The following is a 19,912-nucleotide window of genomic DNA, read 5'->3' as shown; positions in this document are numbered from 1 at the left end:
CCCCAATGGGCTGTTGAAAAGGGCTTGAAAAGGGCAAAGGAGCGGGTGCAGTAAGTTTGGGAGCAGTCCTAGGCATTTTGTGCAAGCACAGATTTTCATGTTCTGTCACACATCCCACGTTCAAAAGACGGTGTCCTTAACATGATTGGCAGGGGAGTTCTTGGTCCCCCAGTTCATCCTCCAGTCACTTATGCAGTTGCAGTTTGAGTCTTGCAAGCCGTCTTGTTGTCTCATTGGCTCAAAGTAGTTGAAACTTGCTTAAGGAAGAGAAATGGAGTTTCTGAAAAGCAACTCTCGGCCCAAGATTAGATCCTTAGTAAATATCATATGGGATATGGTTTAAGAAAGTAGTCTCCAGGGTACTGTTGAGAAAAATCTGGCTGGGGCCCCATTTTATTTTGGGCTTGGTTGTGGGCCTTGCTATGGTATCTGTCCAGGGATGTATGGATGAGCAAAATGTGCTATATACATACAATGGCATATTATTCATCCTTAACAAAGGAAGGAAAGTCTAATATACGGCACACCATGGATGAACCTTCAAGATATTACTCTAAATGAAATAAGCTAGTCACAACAATACAACCTTGTGTGATTTCCCTTCTAGAGCTTCCTGAAATCACCAGATTCAGAGAGACAGAAAGTAGAATGGTGTTTGCCAGTGGGTGGGAGGAGGGGGAATGGGGGATTATTCATGAATGGGTATAGAGTTTCAGTTTTGTAAGATGAGAAGTGTTCTGAAGATGGATTGCACAGCAATATTAATGTCTTCAATACACTTCAATACACATTAAAACACACTTAATGTATCTATGGGGCCTGATGACTTGTCCTGGCCGAGCACAAGCTTGTGCTGTTTCACATCTTACCCCTCACTGTACAGTTGGAAAACTGGCCTAGAAAGAGGCAGGTACTGTCCCAGACCACAGGAGGTCGTCAGAGTCCTGAAGACTAGAGAGAGCTCCAGCTTACTTGGCCAAGGCTCCACCTCTTCCCTCAGGTTTCCTTTGGCAATGAGTGGCGTTAAGATCCTAGAGGATTGCTGCCCACCCCTTTCCATATGGGGTCATTTTCCTCTCCTCATCATCACACCTGCACAGGCACACTCCCTCACACTTGACTTCTCATATGGAGAACACTGAGGTGCAGTCAAGAAAGAGCTGACACCGGGGAAGTGACAAGAGGCATGAGGGAGAGAGGTTGGAGGCAGCTCTCCCATGGGGCAGTAGCATCCGTTCTCCTAGATTCGTGCACAGGGGCCCAGAGATGGGAAGAGGAATCCCTAAGGTTCCTAGGTGTCTACCTGTTCCAGATCCATCCCTGGCCCAGCCTGGGGATCACAGGACTGGGGTCCTGCAGTCCACCTCTGTGGGCACCCAGAACTGTGATGAGCCCATCCTCCCTTTGTGTAGGCATTGGGAACAGGAGAGAAGATCTCAGTGAGGGTCCTCCTGTATAAAGTGGAGTGCATCCAGCGGGTGACTCCAAGTGTTCCATGCACTCACAACATGTCTGTTGGACTAGGTTCTCTGTTGATGACCTACTGTGCTCTGAAACCCTGAGAAAATGATTTCCAGCCTCTGGAGATCCTTTAGAACTGAGGAGGCTAGGGGGCTTGGGTGGATGAGAACTGAGGATAAGGAAGAAGATGCCAGAGCACTGGACACCAAGTCCAGAGTCCAGGGGGAAGACTAATCCTTGTTGGACCCTTGCGGTCCTCATCTGGAAGTAGGGGGAATCATTGTCATGGCTGCAGTTAGGATGCCTTAGGAGTGAAGAGGACACCTGGTGGGGAACAGCAAGAGAGGGGCACGGTAGGCTCCCGAGATTCCTCCCACTCCCTCGAAGCTGACAGGTCCTGCTGCTTTACCCCTGGGACCCTGGAGAGCCTCTGCCTTGAGGACACCTGAAGAAAGATTCCTTTCTGTTTGGAGTTCCGGCCTGGGCAGCAGTGCTAGTTCTGGCCACGAGGGGGCGGGCAGCCTCTTGTGTCAGTGGTGGCCAGTGAGTTTTTGCTTTTATTTTTTTTCAGTTGTATTGAGATATACTTGATATACAGCACTAAGTTAACATTGCTGTGTGGTATATTTGAAACTTGCTAAGAGAGTAGATCCTAAAACGTCTCATCATCAGGAAACAATCTTTTTTTTTCTGTTTGGTGATTGATGTTAACTAAACTTATTTTGGTAACCATTACATAATATATATATATCAAGTCATTCTGCTGTAATCCTGGAATTTACTTGGTGTCCACTGAACTTTTCTTGAGCTCCTGGAGCAGCGAAGAGTCAACCAGAGGTCTTTCTGGCTGTCCCCCTGCCTCAGAAACAACTTGTACCTCCTATTACTAGTGTTCATCTCCACAATGAAAGTTGGTCAAAAGCAGGGGGCGGGGTGCAAGATCTACCCATGTACTCATTCAGCAGCTGTGTCCTGAGCACTCACCCTGTGCCAGGTGCCCTGGTGGGCTGAAGTGCAGGATGAAAATGACCAAGTGGTCCCTGCCTGCCAGGAGCTCACAGTCTAGAGGGGAAATGGACAAAAGCAAAGACATGAGAAAGAAAAGAGCAAGTGCTGTAGAGAAACACATCAGGGGGCTGTGAGGGAGGGTTGGGCGTCACTGGGTAGGAGGGTCTGAAAGACCTCTCTAGGGTGACATTTTCTGGGACCAGAATGACAAGAGGGAGTCAGCCCTGCACAAGTCTGGGAGCAGTGTGTCAGGGAGATGGCACCACTGGTCCTGAGTCTCACAGGCAGAAGTGAGTTTGGCCACAGGAGGTTAGAAAGGTGGCCAATGCAACTGGAGGGAGGCTGGGAGAAGAGAACAGGAGCTAGGGTGGAAGGTAGGGCCAGGGCCTGGTAGGCTGTGTTCGTTACCTTTCCCTCTCTGACTTCATTGCCCCTAACCTTGCATTTCAAAACAACAAATGTTGACAATCTCACAATTTTTGTGGATCAGCAATCAGGCATGTTTTAGCTGGGTGCCTCTGTCTCAGTGAGTTTAACAGATTGGGGCTGTGGCCTCAACTGAGGCTCGACTAGGGGAGGACTGGCCCACAAGTTCACTCTCAGCCTTCAGGATTCATTTTGTATTGAGAGCCTGAGTTCCTTTCTGTCTGTTGGCCCAGGCACTCCCTTGCTTCTCTCCTCAATGTGCCTCCACATTGGGCAGCCCCAATACACCGGTATTTGATTCCTCACTTCCAGGGATTTGACAGAGTGAGAGAGAGAGAGATGGCACATGAGAGAGGGAGTAAGAGAAAGTGAGAGACCTTTGTAGTTAAAGTTTAGAAAAGACATCCCATCACTTTGGCTCTTATTATGTTCAGAAGCCAGTTACTAACCTCTTTGTGGTTCCACGGGGATGTGTATAACATGGGTGGGGCTTACTGGGTACCACTGTGGAGGCTGCCCACCTCATAGGCCAAGATGAGGCACTTCGGTCTCATTCTCCATAAAACAGGAAACAATTGAATGGTTTTATGCCACAGGATGGCAATATCTGAATTTCCAATAGTTGCAATCCCCTCATGGTGTTGACCTGAAAATGAGGCCAAGTTGGAAGTGACTGTCCCAATATCACATTCTTGGAGCCCAGGCCTGTTTTGAGTGGTGTTCTGTACTACATCCCACCCCTTGTTATTCTTCCATCTCTAAGTTTGTGCCTTAGGTACATGTGACACCAGCCCACAGGGGTAATAGATATTATCTCATATACACCGGGTGATGTCCCTAGGAAGTAGATTCTAGCCTGATTCCCATGGTGCAGGTTTAGAGACTGGGGAGGACCTGAGAGGCACAGGGACTATCCCAGGATGAAGAAATAGTAAGGAAAAGGAGGTTTGCATTCATCTCTGTCTCCTCAAAACTAGGTCCCTAGTTAGGTTTCCAGGGACCTGTGGGTAGGGCTATGTGGTCTCATTGTGTACAGTTCAAGAGATGACGTGGGGTCATAGACCTCAACAGATCTTAGAACTCTGGTAACCAGGCACCCACATTGCCCCATCCAGCTCACTTGATTGGAGACAGTCAACAGGCAAAGATGTTTTGTTGTTGTTTCCCAACTTTTGGAGGATCTGGGCTCAAAAAATCCCAGAAAGAGAATCTTTTTGGTAGTTGGCGATGTTGGCTCAGCCTTAATTCTTGACGCCTCTGGGCATCTGGCAGGAGGCAGTGAAAGGTAACACGGGGCAGCCCAGGAGAGGCTAGTGCAGGCCAGGGCACAGCTGTGATCCCACCTGATCAGCCCCACACCCCTTGCCCCTCTTTGTGTGTGTGTGTGTGCATGTGTCTGTGAGGAGGAGAGAAGGCAGGACATAAGGGGCGGGTCATTCCTGAGCAGGAGCTGGTTGTTAGGTGTCGGAAACCTAACACCTAGGTCATGTTCATACCTCAGGCCATGCCTGGCAGCATGAGAAGGTGAGCTCCTCTACTCATATTGTTACCGAGCACTAGAGGATTCATCTCCTTCCCTCCCTGACCAGAGTTCTTTGCAGGGATGCCCCTCTGTGCCTGAACTGAGGAACAGATATTCTCTTGGCGGTTGGCCCCAGTGGCAGTGTGCAGGCAGCCCCTGATTCCTTCTGGTCCAGTTCCCAGGCAGTCTTTGCAGAACTCCACTCAGGAGGTTGTCGAGTAGCTGCCCAATGGTTTCAACTCCACCAACTCACTAGACAAGGGGCAGGTACATGAGGCCACCCACACTTTCCAGTGTTGCTCTGAGATGAGAGCAGGAGCAGAGGGTCTCCACACTCAGGAGCTTGAGATGACGGGGTTGGACTAGAACTAGGGAGGGACCAGACTTGGGCTGTCCCTTTTTTAAGCTAAAGGGGATGTACATGAATGTCACCTTGCCTGGTTAGGAGATGAGCTGCCGTGACCCTCTTACCCTTGTCCGGTGTGAGCTTCTGGAGGCCACTGAGGCAGAGCCAGATGGTAAGGGGGACTGCAGGCTGGGTATTCCTGGAAGGGAGTGGGATCTTTCCTGTGTTTAGAAGGACACATGGAAAGTCAGCTATGTGGGTGAATCTTTTTATCCCACTCCAGCATCAGCTGCAGAGCTCCAGCCAGCGGCAGAAGAAGAGCAGTGGGCAGTGGTGGAGGTAGAGCTGGCTCCAGCTCCGTTGACACCACCCCCTCTAGCACTGGAGCCAGTGTCCCCTCCACCAGCAGTGTTGGAGGTGGAGCAAGGGCCAACATGGGCTCCAGCAGGAGTGGGAGCTGCTTAGCTGGAGTCACCTGGACCATCATTTCTAGTGAGAAGTCCATCTCCACCTGTGGCTCTTAAGGAGCGTGAGAAGCTTAATCTCACGGCCTTCCCTCCTAAGCTGGTGGTGGAGCAGTTGACCATGATGGATGCGGTGAGCAGCTGGGCTTTCAGGGTGGTGTGGGGCAGGCCTTCCCTCTGCTATCGTTGCCCCAGACCTGATCCAGACTCCTATGATCTGGGCCCAAATCCAGGCTCCACCCTTTACCAACCATAAGACCTGGGCAACTTTCTGAACACCCAAGCCTTTGCTGTCCACCTGCAGACCGTGGAGGTGGACATTAAGAGGATCTGCTACACAGAGTGACTGTGCCAACTCCATGAGGTAGAAGAGACGGAAAGCTGGGTGGGCCCTGGCCCATCTGTGCAGGGAAGGGCTCACTGTGTACAGCCTGGACCCTGGTGGCCCAACCGTCTGCTCAGGAGGCTCAACAGCCTCAGGACTTATTAGACGCCTGATGTGTACTCCACTACAAGGGAGACAGACAAGGCCTGTGGGTGTAGCTGCCAGGGGAGAATGTGCATCAGCATGTTGAGTGGGACCAGAGGGGGGATCAGGGTATTGGAAGATGCCCCCTTGGGATGAGCCGAGTTGAGCCACCATCTGGAGCTTGGAGTTAGCCAGGACGGGCTGGGTTCAAATGCCCCTCTCCCTTCCCTGCCAGTATTGGGTCCTGGGTCATCCTGTGCTGGGTGTCCTCGGTGGACAGAGAAGAAAATCCAGGGACTCTCCCAAGGCTCAGGCCACATCCTGAGCTTTCTGAGCTCCAGCTCTAAACTGTGACTCCTGTGTGGGACTTTGGGGGCTGTGGACACAGAGCTGGGTTGTGGCAGGGCTCGGTGACACTCCCCCTGTTCCCCAGGAGCTCTTCCAGAAGGTGGTGCCCTCTCCGTGCCTGGGCTCCACCTGGGGCAAGAGGAACAAGCCCGGCAATGAGCACCAGACACCCAACGTCCAGGCCACCGTCGACCACGTCAGAAGGGTGGCCAGCTTCTTTATCACCCCCTGCCTTGGGGACCCGAGCATGACGGCCCAGAACAGGGTGAGGGTGGTGGAGCGCTGGATCCAGGTGGCCCAGGTGTGCTGTGGGAGGCCCAGTGGAGCCCCTCTCTGAAGCCTTGGGAACTGCCTCTCCACATTTATCAGCTCCCAGGATTGCAGTGTGTGGTCTAAGCCCCTGCACAGTCCCTAGGCCCTTCCTGCCAGGGGCCCGCTGACTTTAACTCCAGGTCCCAGTGAGAGGATGCTCACTTCCTACCTGGCTCCTTCCCTGGGTTGAGCTAAAATCCTGCTCCCTGTGAGTGTTACTCTTTGGGTCCTAAATGTGCCCTTCTGGGACTCCCTGAGCATCTGTCTCATCCAGGAGGGGAGATTTAAATAGAAGGGTACTGAAGCTAGAGCAAGCTGGGCTACAGTGCCCCACCTCACAGCTCATTCTCTTCCCTTCCCCAGGAGTTCGAGATCCTGAAGAACTTCTTCTCATCCTGCACTGTCATCTCTGCTCTGCAGAAAACCTTCACAAGCCACCTGAAGAACACACGGGGGAAGTTTCCCGGTGGGTAGGCCTCTCTCCATAGGAGGACCAGGGTGGATGGGGGGTCTCTTGTATGTCTGCCATTGGCCCCTCAGTCAGCTGGGAACTCCTGGGAGGCAGCAAATGCTGGGGACAGGGCCTGTGCCTCGGCAGGTGGTCTCTAAACCTCCCGGGGTCCTTAGTGCACCAGTTCTGCTTCAGGACTTGGCTTCCCTAAGTGTCAGGTACTAAGTTGAGCCAAATTGGAGATTTTCAAGTGTTTATAGCAACAGAACTCTATGCCCAGTTGAAACTCAAAGCAGTCAAAACAGAGCTGCTCTGTAGAGCTGGGGAGTGGAGACCCCAGTGACCAACAGGAGAGCCCCCTCCCAGTACCATGAGACCTTAGCGCTCAGAGGAGCCCAGTGAGAACACTCCTTCAGGCAGTTTGAATCTCTCGGGTTTGCAAAGAAAAGGGATTTGCATTCAGACCCCTCACATTATTCCTAAATTTATCCCTCATTCTTTCCCCTCCCCTGAGAGAGAGTCCTGAAAATCTTAAGGAACTCAATAGTCAAGACAAGTCCTTGAGCAGAGAACTGATGATCAAGGTAGAGTGGAGGCTGGGGGTCTGGAAAGAGAGGAGGCGTGCGGAGGAGGGACGCTGGGCAGGCTGTGGTTTTGATAGTTTCTCCCTTGAACTGTCTCTGAAACATTCCCGTCTATCTCATCCAGATTAACAAGCAGAGGGATCTGTTCTGCCCATGGGCAGGTGGGGAGCCATTTGTGGGCGGGAGGCCCTGGTCATGGGACACAATGGTGTTGGCTGGGCTGTTCCAGGAGGAGTTGCCGAGCTGGCGCCATCAACAGGTCTCTGGCTTCCATGTATGTCCATCCTGCTGGATGTAGCTTCTTCCAGGCTGTTGGGTGGTTGGGGTGGGTTTAGCCCTCAGACTAAACCTATCCTCAGGAAGCCAGGACCCTGCTGCTCCTTCTATCTTCACCACATCTCCAAGGGGCTGCACCCTGCCTGCCCCAGGGGTGTGCGTGGCAGAGGATTCCCATGGCCCAGGTGGACAAACAGGCTGCTCATCCTCAGGTGAGAGATGTGTGTGCATTCTGGGACTCCCCACTGGACCCCTAGAGCAGTCACTTCACTTGAGTCAACCACAGGAGTCTAACCTGAGTGCCTGGTTGACAATGACATATGCCCCCGGTGGCTTATGAGAAGCGTCTAGGCAACTGATGGATTCTTAGTGGATCCTGCTGAAAGGACCTTAGGAGCTTCATGTAAATGGGGAATCAAAATGTCCTGTCATCCCCTTCTCTGTTGATCAGAGGTGGAACCTTGGGGGTCCAGTTCCTGAGTGGATAAAGAAAGAGTTCAGGGGCCGTCCCTGTGGCGCAAGCGGTTAAGTGCGCGCACTCCGCTGTGGCGGCTCAGGGTTCGCCGGTTCGGATCCCGGGTGCGCACCGACGCACCGCTTGTCGACCTATGATGTGGCAACGTCCCATATAAAGTGGAGGAAGATGGGCATGGATGTTAGCCCAGGGCCAGTCTTCCTCAGCAAAAAAAGAGGAGGATTGGCAGATGTTAGCACAAGGCTGATCTCCTCACAAAAAAAAAAAAAAAATTCAGTGCAGGGGAATGTCCTGAGGGGTTCCTTGGGGAGGAGAAGGCTTTGGCATGGCCTCTGGCCCAGCCTGGGGGCCAGACACTCCACGGGACTGGGCCAGGCAGGAGCCACTCAACCAGACTCCCAAGACACCCCGTCCTCTCCATCCATGACTCAGCCCAGGACCAAGCTTTGAGAGCTCAGGGGACAGGACTCTTGTCAGTGGTGGGGCTGGGGGTTAGGCGAGGATGTTGGAACAGGGCCTCTGGCTGAGAGGGGCAAGCGGCCTCTCCTCTGTGGGCCCCTGAGCAACACACTGCCTATGTTTGGGCCTCTGTCTCCTCATCAGGGAAATGGAGGGATGGTGATTGTGTGGTGCAGGCCTCACAGGGTGGTGTTGAGGTAAGAGGGAGGAAAGGAATGTGGGAGCTTTCTGCCTACTCCACCTGGAGGGGTGAGGGCCAGAACAATGATGACAGTCTTGTGACACTGAGTCCTCATGAGAACCTGTGTGGTAGCCGGAGTTCTCACACTTTCCAGATGAGGAAACAGGCTCAAGGAGGCCAGGCCACAAGCCCAAGCTCACACCCAGAGTGAGAGTTGGAGCTGGGCTTGTTCTGGAATCACAAGACCTTGGAGGATGGAATGGCATTGGTACCAGTTGACTCAAGTCAGATGTCCAGTGTCGGAGGCCAGTGGTGCTGGAGAGAAATGGGGTGAGGGGAGTATGGCCTCACTGACACTGTCCTCGACCCTGACAGGAGGGACCCTCCACGTTTGCTCCCCCAGAGAGCAACCCCCAGAGAGTGCAGGAGAAGCAGCAGCAGCAGCAGGTTAGTGTGCCTGTGCGGGAGGGTTTCTGTGCTCCCAGCTGGAGGCCTCAAATCAAAAGATGAGGGCCCTTCATCTTGGTGCCACAGTGTCTGAATCCCCCAGTAGAAGTGACCAAGAGGAGGGCCTGGAAGAGCTGGTGCAGGATGAGTTTGTTTTGGGGAGGGCAAGGGACTGCACACCCTGTGATTTGCCAGAAGCCGGCCCTGGGAGGTGAGGAGGAGGAGTGTGGCGTTCTTGGGGTGTGAAGGGAGTAGGAATTGACGGGAGGCTGCTGAGGGTCCTAGGCTGCTCCTCGTGGGAACCCTGGGGTGGGCCAGGTGGCTGAGGGTGGGGACTTTTCAGGAGAGGGTCTACATGGGGTCGACTTGAGAGCAAAGGTTCATCCCACCCACACCCCGATGTCACAGGGTGTTGTCCCCTATCTTGGAACTCTGCTCAGTGACCTGCTGATGCTGCACCTGGCGATGGGTGACTATTTCAAGGTGGGTGCACCTGAGGACTAGGCAGGAAGGACCAGGATTCTGAGCCTTGGGATGCGGGAGCCCCCGAACTGAGCTCTGAGTTCTCAGCACTTGTCACATCTCCTCTCATGAGAGCCTTGCAGCCATCCCTGGGAGCTGGGGCATCAGGCCTATTTTAGCGATGAGTGAACAGAGTTTCCGCCAGAGAAACCCATTCCAGTTACCCAGGCTGGGGAAGCTCAGAGTTGCCTGATGGCAGAGCTGCGTGAGGTTTTATCTGAGCTGGACTCAGCCTGTAACTCCCATGTTGCCCATGAAGGGAGAAAGAAGTCGGGCCCCTCCAAGTCAGGCAGCACATAAGTGCCTGAGCAGTCCCCTCTGCCTGAAGCCTCAGCCTCCAAGTCTGTCATCAGAGAGAGTTGTGCTGCCAGGTCCCTCAGTTACACCCCCATGTCCTCCTCCTCTGGAGCCCAGAGCCAAGCCTAGGTCCAAGTCCTGTTTTTCTGCGTGCCCGGCCCTCTGGGGACCTGGCAGTAGTGCAACATGAGAAGGGGTGGGTATAGGGAGCTAGACAGGCTAGGGGTCTTTGTCTGATGGACTCTGGCTGTCTACCTTCCAGGGGAATGGGATCAACCTTGAGAAGAGGACTGAGGAGCAGCTGTGGCACTCCCTGCAGGGGAGAGGAAGGAGGTGGAAATCAGAGACTTTCTGAGCAGAACAGTCCTTGGCTCCACCCGCTGTATCTTACATTGAATGGAAGAGTTTGATACCAGAGAAGTGGGAGACCCATCCAATTGGCAGGTGGGTTGAGGGGAGGATGGCATCAAGGAAATCTTCCTGGAGGAGGGGCTGATTATTCCCATTCTGAGAACTGGTAGATCCTGGATGGAACTGGAGGGAAGGATGGTTTCCAGGACTGGTCCCCTGCCCCACGCCTCACCTCCAACAAGACCCCTGCAGCATCCCCCACCCAGGCCCTGTCTGCATCCTCTCCTTCCCTCTGGTCCCAGGAATACCAAGTCATGAGTAAGACCCTGCTGCTCCAGGAGGCTGCCAAGAATTACAACCTAGAACCCGAGGGAGCGATTTGGGGCCTCGTTCCAGGACATGGAGTTGCTCAATGAGAATGAGAGGTGAGGCCGGGCAGGAGTTGGGTGAGGGCAGGGGTGGACTCTCCCTGTTGGCCAGTCCAGAGAGCCTGTCTCCATGGTGCCCCACTCATCCCCCGGCCTTATTACATGGTGATCTCTGGGACACCCAGACTCCAGCTGCTGGGCAGGCAGTGGGGGGACCCCTGAGGTGTGGTTCCTGGTAGGCTTACAGGTGCCTCTCTGTCCTGTAGCTACAGCTTGTCCTGCCAGCCAGAGCGCTAGACCTAGTTGGCCTGCAGAGTACGCAAGGCCAAGAAGAACCGGCCATCATCAAGGTCAGGGGTGAGTGAGTGTCTGGGCCGAGGTGACTGACTCCTAGGGGTTCAGTAAGGCTTTGGGCTAAGCGTGGCCTTGGGGAGTCGGATAGCTGGCACTGGGATCCCAGCTCCACTATTGACCAGTCCTGTGACTGGGGTGACTCTCTTCAGCTTCCTGAGACTCCGTTTCCCCCTCTGTGAAATAGGTGATACTAAATGATGGCTCACGTGGCAGGGACGAATGGGGTACTGGTGGCTGACAGCACTGAGCACAGGGTCTGAAGCACCCAGTGCAGTGGGGACATGGTGGGGGGCCATGATTCTGAGGGAGGCCACGCAAGATAACCCGACTCTTCTACTCAGCCCCCAGGCCCCAACCCCGAACCCCGTACCAGTGGCCGATCACAGCCCCATCTTCAGCAGCGGGGACACAGCTGGGATGCTTGCGATGCACAGGGTCAGCTCCTCCCATTTGATGGGAAGGGGAGCATTGTAAGCTGATTCCTAGGGTCCCCTGAAGCCCAAGAGAGAAGGGACGACCCCATCCCAGCTCCCTGACATCTCTACCTCAGCACCTACTCACCCATTGGGGAGAGACAGTGGTTATTTGTTGTAAATAATAAATGACATATTTGAATATTATATTAAAGTCCTGTTCCCTTTACAGCTTGGGAGTTGTGGTGTGGTTCTGTCGCTTTCTGTAGGCGTGTGAGTGAGACACAGAATCTCACATTTCTCCTTGAATCAAGAACTCTTCTGAGTCATCAACTTATTGTATGTTGGAGAAGGGAGAAAGGCCAGCCCCTTTTTTGGCTAGTGACATCACTCCCAATTCCCCCTAACTCCGAGGACAAGTTCATTTCAGTATCATTCAGCTGCTCCAGGGGCGGACACGGTCCCCGGCCCGTTCTCTTGGGATTTGAAGGTTGATGGTACTTTCACAGGCAAAGCAACAACCACTGAAATGTGGATGTCTTTAAAACAGCACTACCCAGGACCAGGTCGTGCCATAGGCAGGGGGTGCCTTTCTACATTCTGGAGGAAGAAGGAATGTTTTCTGCTTCTCTTGTTGAGGTTTCTTTTGACCAAACTTTAGGAGCTTGTAGTTTTTTAGTTCAATCTCTGGAATTGCATCAGCTGTAAGTGAGGAAAACAATGTAAAAAGATCAAAACATGCATGTGGAGAGGACAAGGCCCGAAAAGGTAATTTGCAAATGGACTAAAGGCAGACAGGACTTTCCCTCCTGATACGCCTCTAGTGCCTCCATGTTCACTACTGACCTAGAATTGAATCCTGCTGGGATCCTTGTCCAGGACTGTGAATTCTGTTTCCTGCTGTTTTGTATCCAATGGGAAAGATCTGTGACGCAGCTTTAAGTCTACCACTGGGCCTCATTCCATAAACACGACCGACCGCTCTCTGTGAACCAGGATTTTCAGCACACCTGCCTTCCTTATGCAATTCCCTTTAGGGCAGAAATTCCCTAGAAGGCTCCCAGCCTCCTCCCTGGCTTGGCCTGATGGATCCCGGGTGAGCTCTACTTTGCCAGGATAAGGGACCATAATCCTGACCAGTGAGTGACCCCACACTGTCCCTTGCTGTCCAGGTGACATCTGAGGCCGTGTCATTCTGAGGTCCATGGTCTTGGACAGTCCTCCAGTTTACATACTCAGTGTTGATGTTGCCAACTTGTCCAAATGGGGCAATTTGGCCCGAGCCATTAAAGTGTGTCACCCTTGGGTGGTTGTGTTTTTTTCCCCTGTCTTGTGCTGTGGTTACATTACAACCACCTGATGGGTTGTGAACCCTGTTTGGAGCTTTGAAAGATGAGGCATGACAGGGGTGTGGGGTGGTCCAGCAGGAAATGCCACGGAACAGATGATCCATGGTCGTGCATGAACACAGCCTTACCAATTAAAATACTGAAATGCTTCCCATCTGGTGGTGAATAGACACTGCTCTGAGCTCACACCGAGAACCCACCCCACGACAAGGGCTTTCAAAGGGTTACCAAGTGGCATTTTGAACCTCATCCCTTGGAAACACCCTGTAAGACAAGGGCCAGATGAATCACTTGGCACTTGTGAGTTATCGCCTCCTGTCTGATGGCTGCAAGTGTCACCCAGACACACAGGCTGGACTCTGCCAGGGAAGCCTTCTTAGGACAGCTAGAAGCTGAGGATGACTCCTGGTTCCCGACATCCCAGGCCCTTCCTGACATGGCACAGCCACCCAGGAAAGTGGTTTGGTAATGGAAAGACTGGGAAGGCAATACTTCGCCTCCAAAGAGAAAGAGAAGTGCCAATAGCAAAAGCTTGATCCCTCAAATAGTCAATTAAATCTCAACAAGCAGTGAGTTCTTGTCAGATTACTGATGCCGAAATGGTCTCTTTTGATAAGAGCATGATCCCCCAGCTGCCATGTCCATCTTCATGAATCAAATTTCCAACACATATGGATCTAAAAAACTGAGGGAAATCTGGTATTTCCTTAGATGCAACTCTGAAGTAGCATGCAAGAAGGAACACAACAATGGAGACCTAGAAGTAAATATCTAATTTGAGAACATAGACATCGAAGTGCTTTTGAAATAATATTTTGGAATCTATTGGAATATTACACAAAAAGAATAATCCACTTTAAGTAGGTTTTACTGTGACTGTATGGGGAAAAACTGAATCATCCCGTGACGTTGATAACTCGCTGCTGACTTGAAAGTACAAATAAATAAAGTACATAGTAAAGGAAAATGAGAGAACAGCATGAAAAAGGAAGATCTTTCACTCCTCACCTGCAACTCAACCTCTCACCTCAGAAAGAAACCACTGTCTATATTTTCTGTCACGCAGCAGAGTTTAATAAAAGAAACGTATTGTTATATTTCAAAGTTTCAAGAGCTCAAAGCAAGGAAACATTAGGGACGCTGCCAAGAGACCTCACTGAGGTGCCTGCTCCATTTCATCTGCAGTCAGGACGGCCTTCTTGGCCCCTCACTTTCTCTGCCTCACTAGCAAGTCTGTCCGCCATCAGTGCTACCACCAGTCTCTCTCCTGTGCTCTTCACTGCCCTTTCCTCCTTCCTGATACCTTCCTCAGTCGCCAGAAATTGTTGGCAGTGGAGCTGTGGAATGCCCAGATCAGCTCCTGGAATCATCCCTGCCAAATCTGAAGACCGGCAGGAGTGGGCATGGGACCTGGAGTGCAGACCACCTGCAAGCACACCTGGAAGGGATTCACCTGTGTGACTAGGTGCAAGGTTTTGCAACCCTTTGGCAAGCTTGAAAGGAGTTACCAGTTGTCCTGCACTGCTGCAGGCCTGGAGTCCTTGTGGTCTCTCGGGCCAGCAGACCTGGTGGGGCTGGTCCAAGGTGTCCTCCCAGAGACCCTTCATTGCCAGGATGGGATGGAATTCTAGTAACCGGCCTCTTGAATATGTCACTAGACATCCTCATAGGGATGGAGATGTTTAAACCAGGCTTTGGTTTGGACTGGATCCCACAGTTATGCTGCTTCCTCTGTGAAGACGTGGCTATCATCCTTCTTTTCCTCTTACCCTACAAAAGTAAATCATGAAATTGAGTCAAATGATAAAGGAAGCCTGCCTTTTTAGGACAATTTTCCTGGCTGTTTTGTACTCCCCCCCCCCATCCTCTGGGGATAGATCTGACCTGTGTCCTGGGATGTCATCAGGCAGATTTGCATCAAGAACAGAAAGCTCAAGGTCAAAACTCAAGGCTACTCTAGATCATTTCTCCTCCTCCATCCTGTTAATACCTCCTCCTCCTTGTTTGAGTGTGTTTCTATTCTTTTCTTGTCCTTGTCACTCTCAACCACATAAGTCCTGGCACTCCCTCTCAGGACAGTCGGTCCCCAGTCCTTTACTAAATCCCAAATCCTACCATTTCTGTGTTTTCTGATTACTCATTTGCTTAATCCATTGACCACTTGGTGTTCATAGAAGTTAAATCAATAGTGATATTATCAACCATCCCCTGTTAACGACTTACTCCCATATCCCAGATGTTCACATAATCCAAATGGTTATGTTCAAAAGTAAATAATTCAGAAAACATATTCACCCACCACAAATTCCTGATCTCTAATATTTTTATTCAAACACTCATACAGTAGATACCTGTGCCTCATGATCAGAAGTAGTGCCAGATCACCGATCCTCACCTTAATTTCCTCCTACACCTATCAACCTTGGATGCCATGGACTATGATCTCAATAATTTCCTTGGAATAATAAAAAATTCATTACCACTCATTTATGTTGTAAACCTCCAAACCCAGAAGATCCCGATTATCTGCCATGCCGCAGCTACTGCTGGTCTTATAACAAGCTGAAGAAAAAGCATGAAACATGATCTTTTGGTACCACTGTAAATACAAAACCATCTGCATCAACTGGGAAGCATCCATAATGCCTGGAAATCTTGTTCTCTTTTTTCGTGTTGGCTCAATAACAAGAAGATAAATCAATTTAAAAAATGGGCAAAGGACCAGAGTAGACTTTTCCTAATGAAGACATACAAGTGGCCAACAGGTGTATGAAAAGGTGTTCAGCATCACTAATCATCAGGGAATGCAAATCAAAACCACAATGAGCTATCACTTCACACCTGTTAAGATTGCGATTATCAAAAAAACTAAAGATGGCAAATGTTGGTGAGGATGTGGAGAAAAGGAACCCTTGTGGGAATGTAAACTAGTACAACCATTATGGAAAACAGTATGGAGCTTACTCCAAAAATGAAAACTAGCATATGATCCAGCAATCCCACTTCTGGTATATGCCCACAGGATTGAACTCAGGGTCTCAAAGAAATACCTGCACTCTAATGTTCATTGTAGCTAATTCACGATAGCCAAGATATGGAAGTAACCTAAATGTCACTGATGGGTGAATGGATAAAGAAATGGAATATTAGTCAACCTTGAAAAAAGAAGGAGTTCCTGCCATTTTTGACAACATGGATGGACCTAGAAGACGTTATGCTAAGTGAAATAAGGCAGACAGACAAAGGCAAATACAAATATGTGGAATCTTAAATAGTCAAACTTATACAAGCAGAGGTTAGAATGGTGGTTGCCAGGGGTTGAGGGGATGGAGAAATGGGGAGCTGATGATCAAAGGATACAGAGTTTCAGTAATCAAGATAAATAAGTTCTGGAGATCTAGGATATGGCATAGTGCTTACAGCTAACGAGACTGTATTGCATACATCACATTTGCTAATAGTGTAGATACTAAGAGTTCTTACTACACAATAATAGTAATAAAGGAGGTGAGAGAAAACTTTGGGAGGTGATGGATATGTTTGTGGCCTTGATGGTGGTGACAGTCTCAAGGGTGTATACTTATGTCCAAATTCATCAAGTTGTATATGGAAAAGTATGACATCATCATTGATTCTTCTGCACCTTGAAATACGCCGTGTCCTCATCACAAGAGAAAAAATTTGTAACTATGTATGGGGACATATGTTAACTGGACTTATTGTGGTGATCATTTCAACATTTATACAAACACTGAATCATTATGTTGTACCGCTGAAACTAATTTAATGTTGTATGTTAACTTTACCTCAATAAAAAAAAAAAACACAACAGAAAAAACCATTTTAATATTGTAAATGAGTTCAGTGAATCCCTGAAACTGCCCCATGCCCATATGAGAGTTACAAGAAGCAGAGAGGATGAAGTAAGATGGAAGAAAGTTGTACAAAACAGTATTCAAATTAAAATCAGTTAAGTTGATATCAACTCCTTGTGGCAAAGTTCTGTGAGCACCGATCTTCTTTCACATTTTTCCTGGAAAAGCATACCTTCAGATCCAACCCATAATAGTTTCCTCATTTGCTCTAATAAGAAAATTTTAACTTAATAAATAAAACCAAAAGCAACCCTTATGTATGAATAAAGTTAGTGAACTTTACAGAGAAAAGAGCATATTTGCACAATCTCAATAAAGGTAACAGAAGAACGGAATGATGATGAAGTCTCATTCAAGCTTACCTTTGAAAGCCAGTAAAACCAGGTTATCTTTTCAAGAACGTGTGTAGAGCTGACAACCTTGGAAGATAGAAATAGTGGCCTCCTCTGGAGCAAAAGGCAGGCTTGCTTACTCCCCAGTATAATAAAAATAACACCCTTCCCCAGGCCAAAGTTCAGCAGACTTCCTGCCTGTTATCGAAGATTTGAGTTCCTTAAGCTCTGAGTTCTTGCAACCCTCTGCATGTCTCCTGGCCCACTGTGTATCATCCTGTAGGAAGTGGGATTTAGTGAACCAGTGCAAATGTTGATACTCTGGCCACTGCCATTGCTGTGTCATTAAGTCCTGTGTCTCTGACCCATGGGTCTCGTATCTTTTGCCAGCATCTGTAAGACCATGGTAGCTAACTTATTCGTTTGCAGGTAAGGTAAAATATCAGACCATTGACAGTTCCAGACAAGCCCTTAAAGTAACTAGTAGTCTTAGGAACAGAGAGCTATCCAGAACAATATGCATGGATGGTCTTCATTGAAGACTTCATGAAACCAAAACTATAATAAGTCTCTCTGACCTCTTTTATTTCTACCTCAATTAGAAGGAGAGGCACCAAGCTTTATAGACCTAGGGCTTGTGCAAGCCACCTGGAAACCTAGTGACAAGAAACTTCCCATGGGGAGCAAAGAAAGATGGGCATATTTCCAAAATGGACCCATATGCCTCCCGATCATCCAAAAGACAATACATTATCTTAATTTATGATGATTTGATTCATTAAAATCTTGTGATGGGCCAAAGATACACTTCTAAGAGGAATGAGGCACATGGCAGTTGTAAGCAGATTAACACATTTGGTGAATATCAAACTCTGAACTAACTTTAGTGTTCTAATCAATCAAAAGGTACAACAAATTTAATTAGGTAGATTAAATGATATTTAATGGTATGCCTGATTATTACTCTGCAATAATGAACAAGCAGCTCATGTAAATAACTACAATTGGCCTTTAAAATATGATAGTCAGGACTGTTTGAGATAAGCTGGAGAGAAGGAAGGGGAGAAATAGATAAAAGCTAGCTGCTCTGACACCACTCTCAAGACCCCTGGATCTACATGTAACCCAGGAGATCGAGGCAGATGGCTGTGTGCCTAGATCCTCCTGCACTGTGGTTCTCAGGGATGTCACAGGGCTGAAGCAGCTTCCTGAATCTTGTTTACACGTCCACGTGTACAATACCCTTGACCATGGGGATGAACCACCATTCATTCATCCCTTACACCCTCTAATTAAAAATTAGATTTCAGAATCATTGTACCATTACATGATAATTTATTCCTCAAACTTGTAGGATGGCGAGCTAAAAGAAAATCAAATTTCAATGGCTTCTTTTCTTTGAAGGACAAAGATGTTCTTTCACACTTAGAATCTGGATTAGAGGATAAATCCATAAAGTCAATGGAAACAACTTAAGAAATGGACAGAGGGATATTTCATTCATGTATACACAGTAATCACAGAGACTTGAGGATATCAAAGGAAATTCTTTATTAAGAACCAAAGTTATGGATTCCTATCTTGGGTTCCTTACTTTGAATTTTTGACCCAACTCATATACATTTATTGGACCATGTTCAATTCTATGATCTTTAGAAGATGCAGCCTACAGCTGAAGAGAAACAGATACAACACCAATATCTTACCCTCTCTGAAGCACAAGTGAGAGCCCCTGGAGTCAGAAGTTTTCTAGACAAGAAAAGTCATTCTTCCTCTGAACAGAGAGAGTAGTGGCTATTCAAACATTCAACTTTAAATTGTTAACATGACTTGTTCGATTGTGATGGAGCAAGCCTCATACCTTCTAAGCTTCATGATTTTTCTCCAGAATACTGAGATGGATGACCTTAAAGTCCAGTTTCCCCATAAATGTCTTTATTCAGTGATAAAATTAAATTCCCTATAAAATAATTCCCATAGGGCTGGCCCCGTCGCTTAGTGGTTAAGTGCTCTGCTACTGGTGGCCCGGGTTCAGATCCGGCATGCACTAACACGCCGCTTCTCCGGCCATGCTGAGGCCACATCCCACATACAGCAACTAGAAGGATGTGCAACTATGACGTACAACTATTTACTGGGGCTTTGGGGGAAAAAAAGGAGAAGGATTGGCAACAGATGTTAACTCAGAGCCAGTCTTTCTCAGCAAAAAGAGGAGGATTGGCATGGATGTTACCTCAGGGCTGATCTTCCTCACACACACACAAAAATAATAATAATAACAATAATAATTCCCATAAAATTGTTAAAAATATATCATAGTCTCTGACCAAGAGGAAACAAGGAAAATTGAGCAGTTGAATAGCAGTGTAATAAACTCCATACAAGGATCTTACTGCAGCATTATGTATAATAGTGAAATTGGACGTAATCCCATCTCTATCAAAGAAGAGATAAACAGATCATGGTATTCCTGTTCTTTGGAGTACCTCTAAAACTTCTAAAAAACTAAGTTAGAGTGGCGAGCACTGATAAGGAGAGACATCTATGATATATGGTTTGGGAAACAACAAATTGCAAAATGATGTAGTTATGTCATTTATGTTAAAAAAACTTTATGTGTATTTATAAATTCATAGGAAATGTCCAGAAGAATAAGCTGCAAACTCTTAACAATAGTTCCTTCTGAGTAGGGGAGTGAGTTTGCAGGGAAAGGGATGGATGGGGGAGGTTTCACTTTACTCTACATAGATCTGGGTAATTTGACTTTTTTTTACAGTATGTAACTCTTTCATAATTAGAAAAATGAGTAATGTGACCGTTTG

The 19,912-nt window shown here is 48.7% G+C and overlaps 1 protein-coding gene across 42 annotated transcripts in view; it reads left to right on the top strand.

Moving 5' to 3' along the window:
• The window catches only part of LOC101404327 (ral guanine nucleotide dissociation stimulator-like), a 94,079-nt gene that overhangs the window by 54,270 nt on the left and 19,897 nt on the right, over positions 1–19,912 (top strand). For 11 of the 42 annotated variants that reach the window (XM_087428338.1, XM_087428348.1, XM_087428347.1 and 8 more), the window contains 9 exons: positions 6,720–6,822; positions 7,322–7,391; positions 7,516–7,665; positions 7,751–7,879; positions 9,158–9,229; positions 9,638–9,712; positions 10,311–10,492; positions 10,702–10,824; positions 11,034–11,765. In XM_087428338.1, coding sequence (XP_087284464.1) covers positions 6,720–6,822; positions 7,322–7,391; positions 7,516–7,665; positions 7,751–7,879; positions 9,158–9,229; positions 9,638–9,712; positions 10,311–10,403 — 692 coding nt within the window. In that variant the 3' untranslated portion in view covers positions 10,404–10,492; positions 10,702–10,824; positions 11,034–11,765. The other 31 variants (XM_087428365.1, XM_087428368.1, XM_087428354.1 and 28 more) reach the window with 29 other exon arrangements.

Source organism: Ceratotherium simum, unplaced genomic scaffold, assembly GCF_057802395.1.
Source record: "Ceratotherium simum simum isolate JZ-2026a unplaced genomic scaffold, ASM5780239v1 HiC_scaffold_44, whole genome shotgun sequence".
NCBI classification, from domain to species: domain Eukaryota; kingdom Metazoa; phylum Chordata; class Mammalia; order Perissodactyla; family Rhinocerotidae; genus Ceratotherium; species Ceratotherium simum.
The sequence above is the reverse complement of the archived record's forward strand: the minus strand, read 5'-3'. Positions and strand labels throughout refer to the sequence as shown.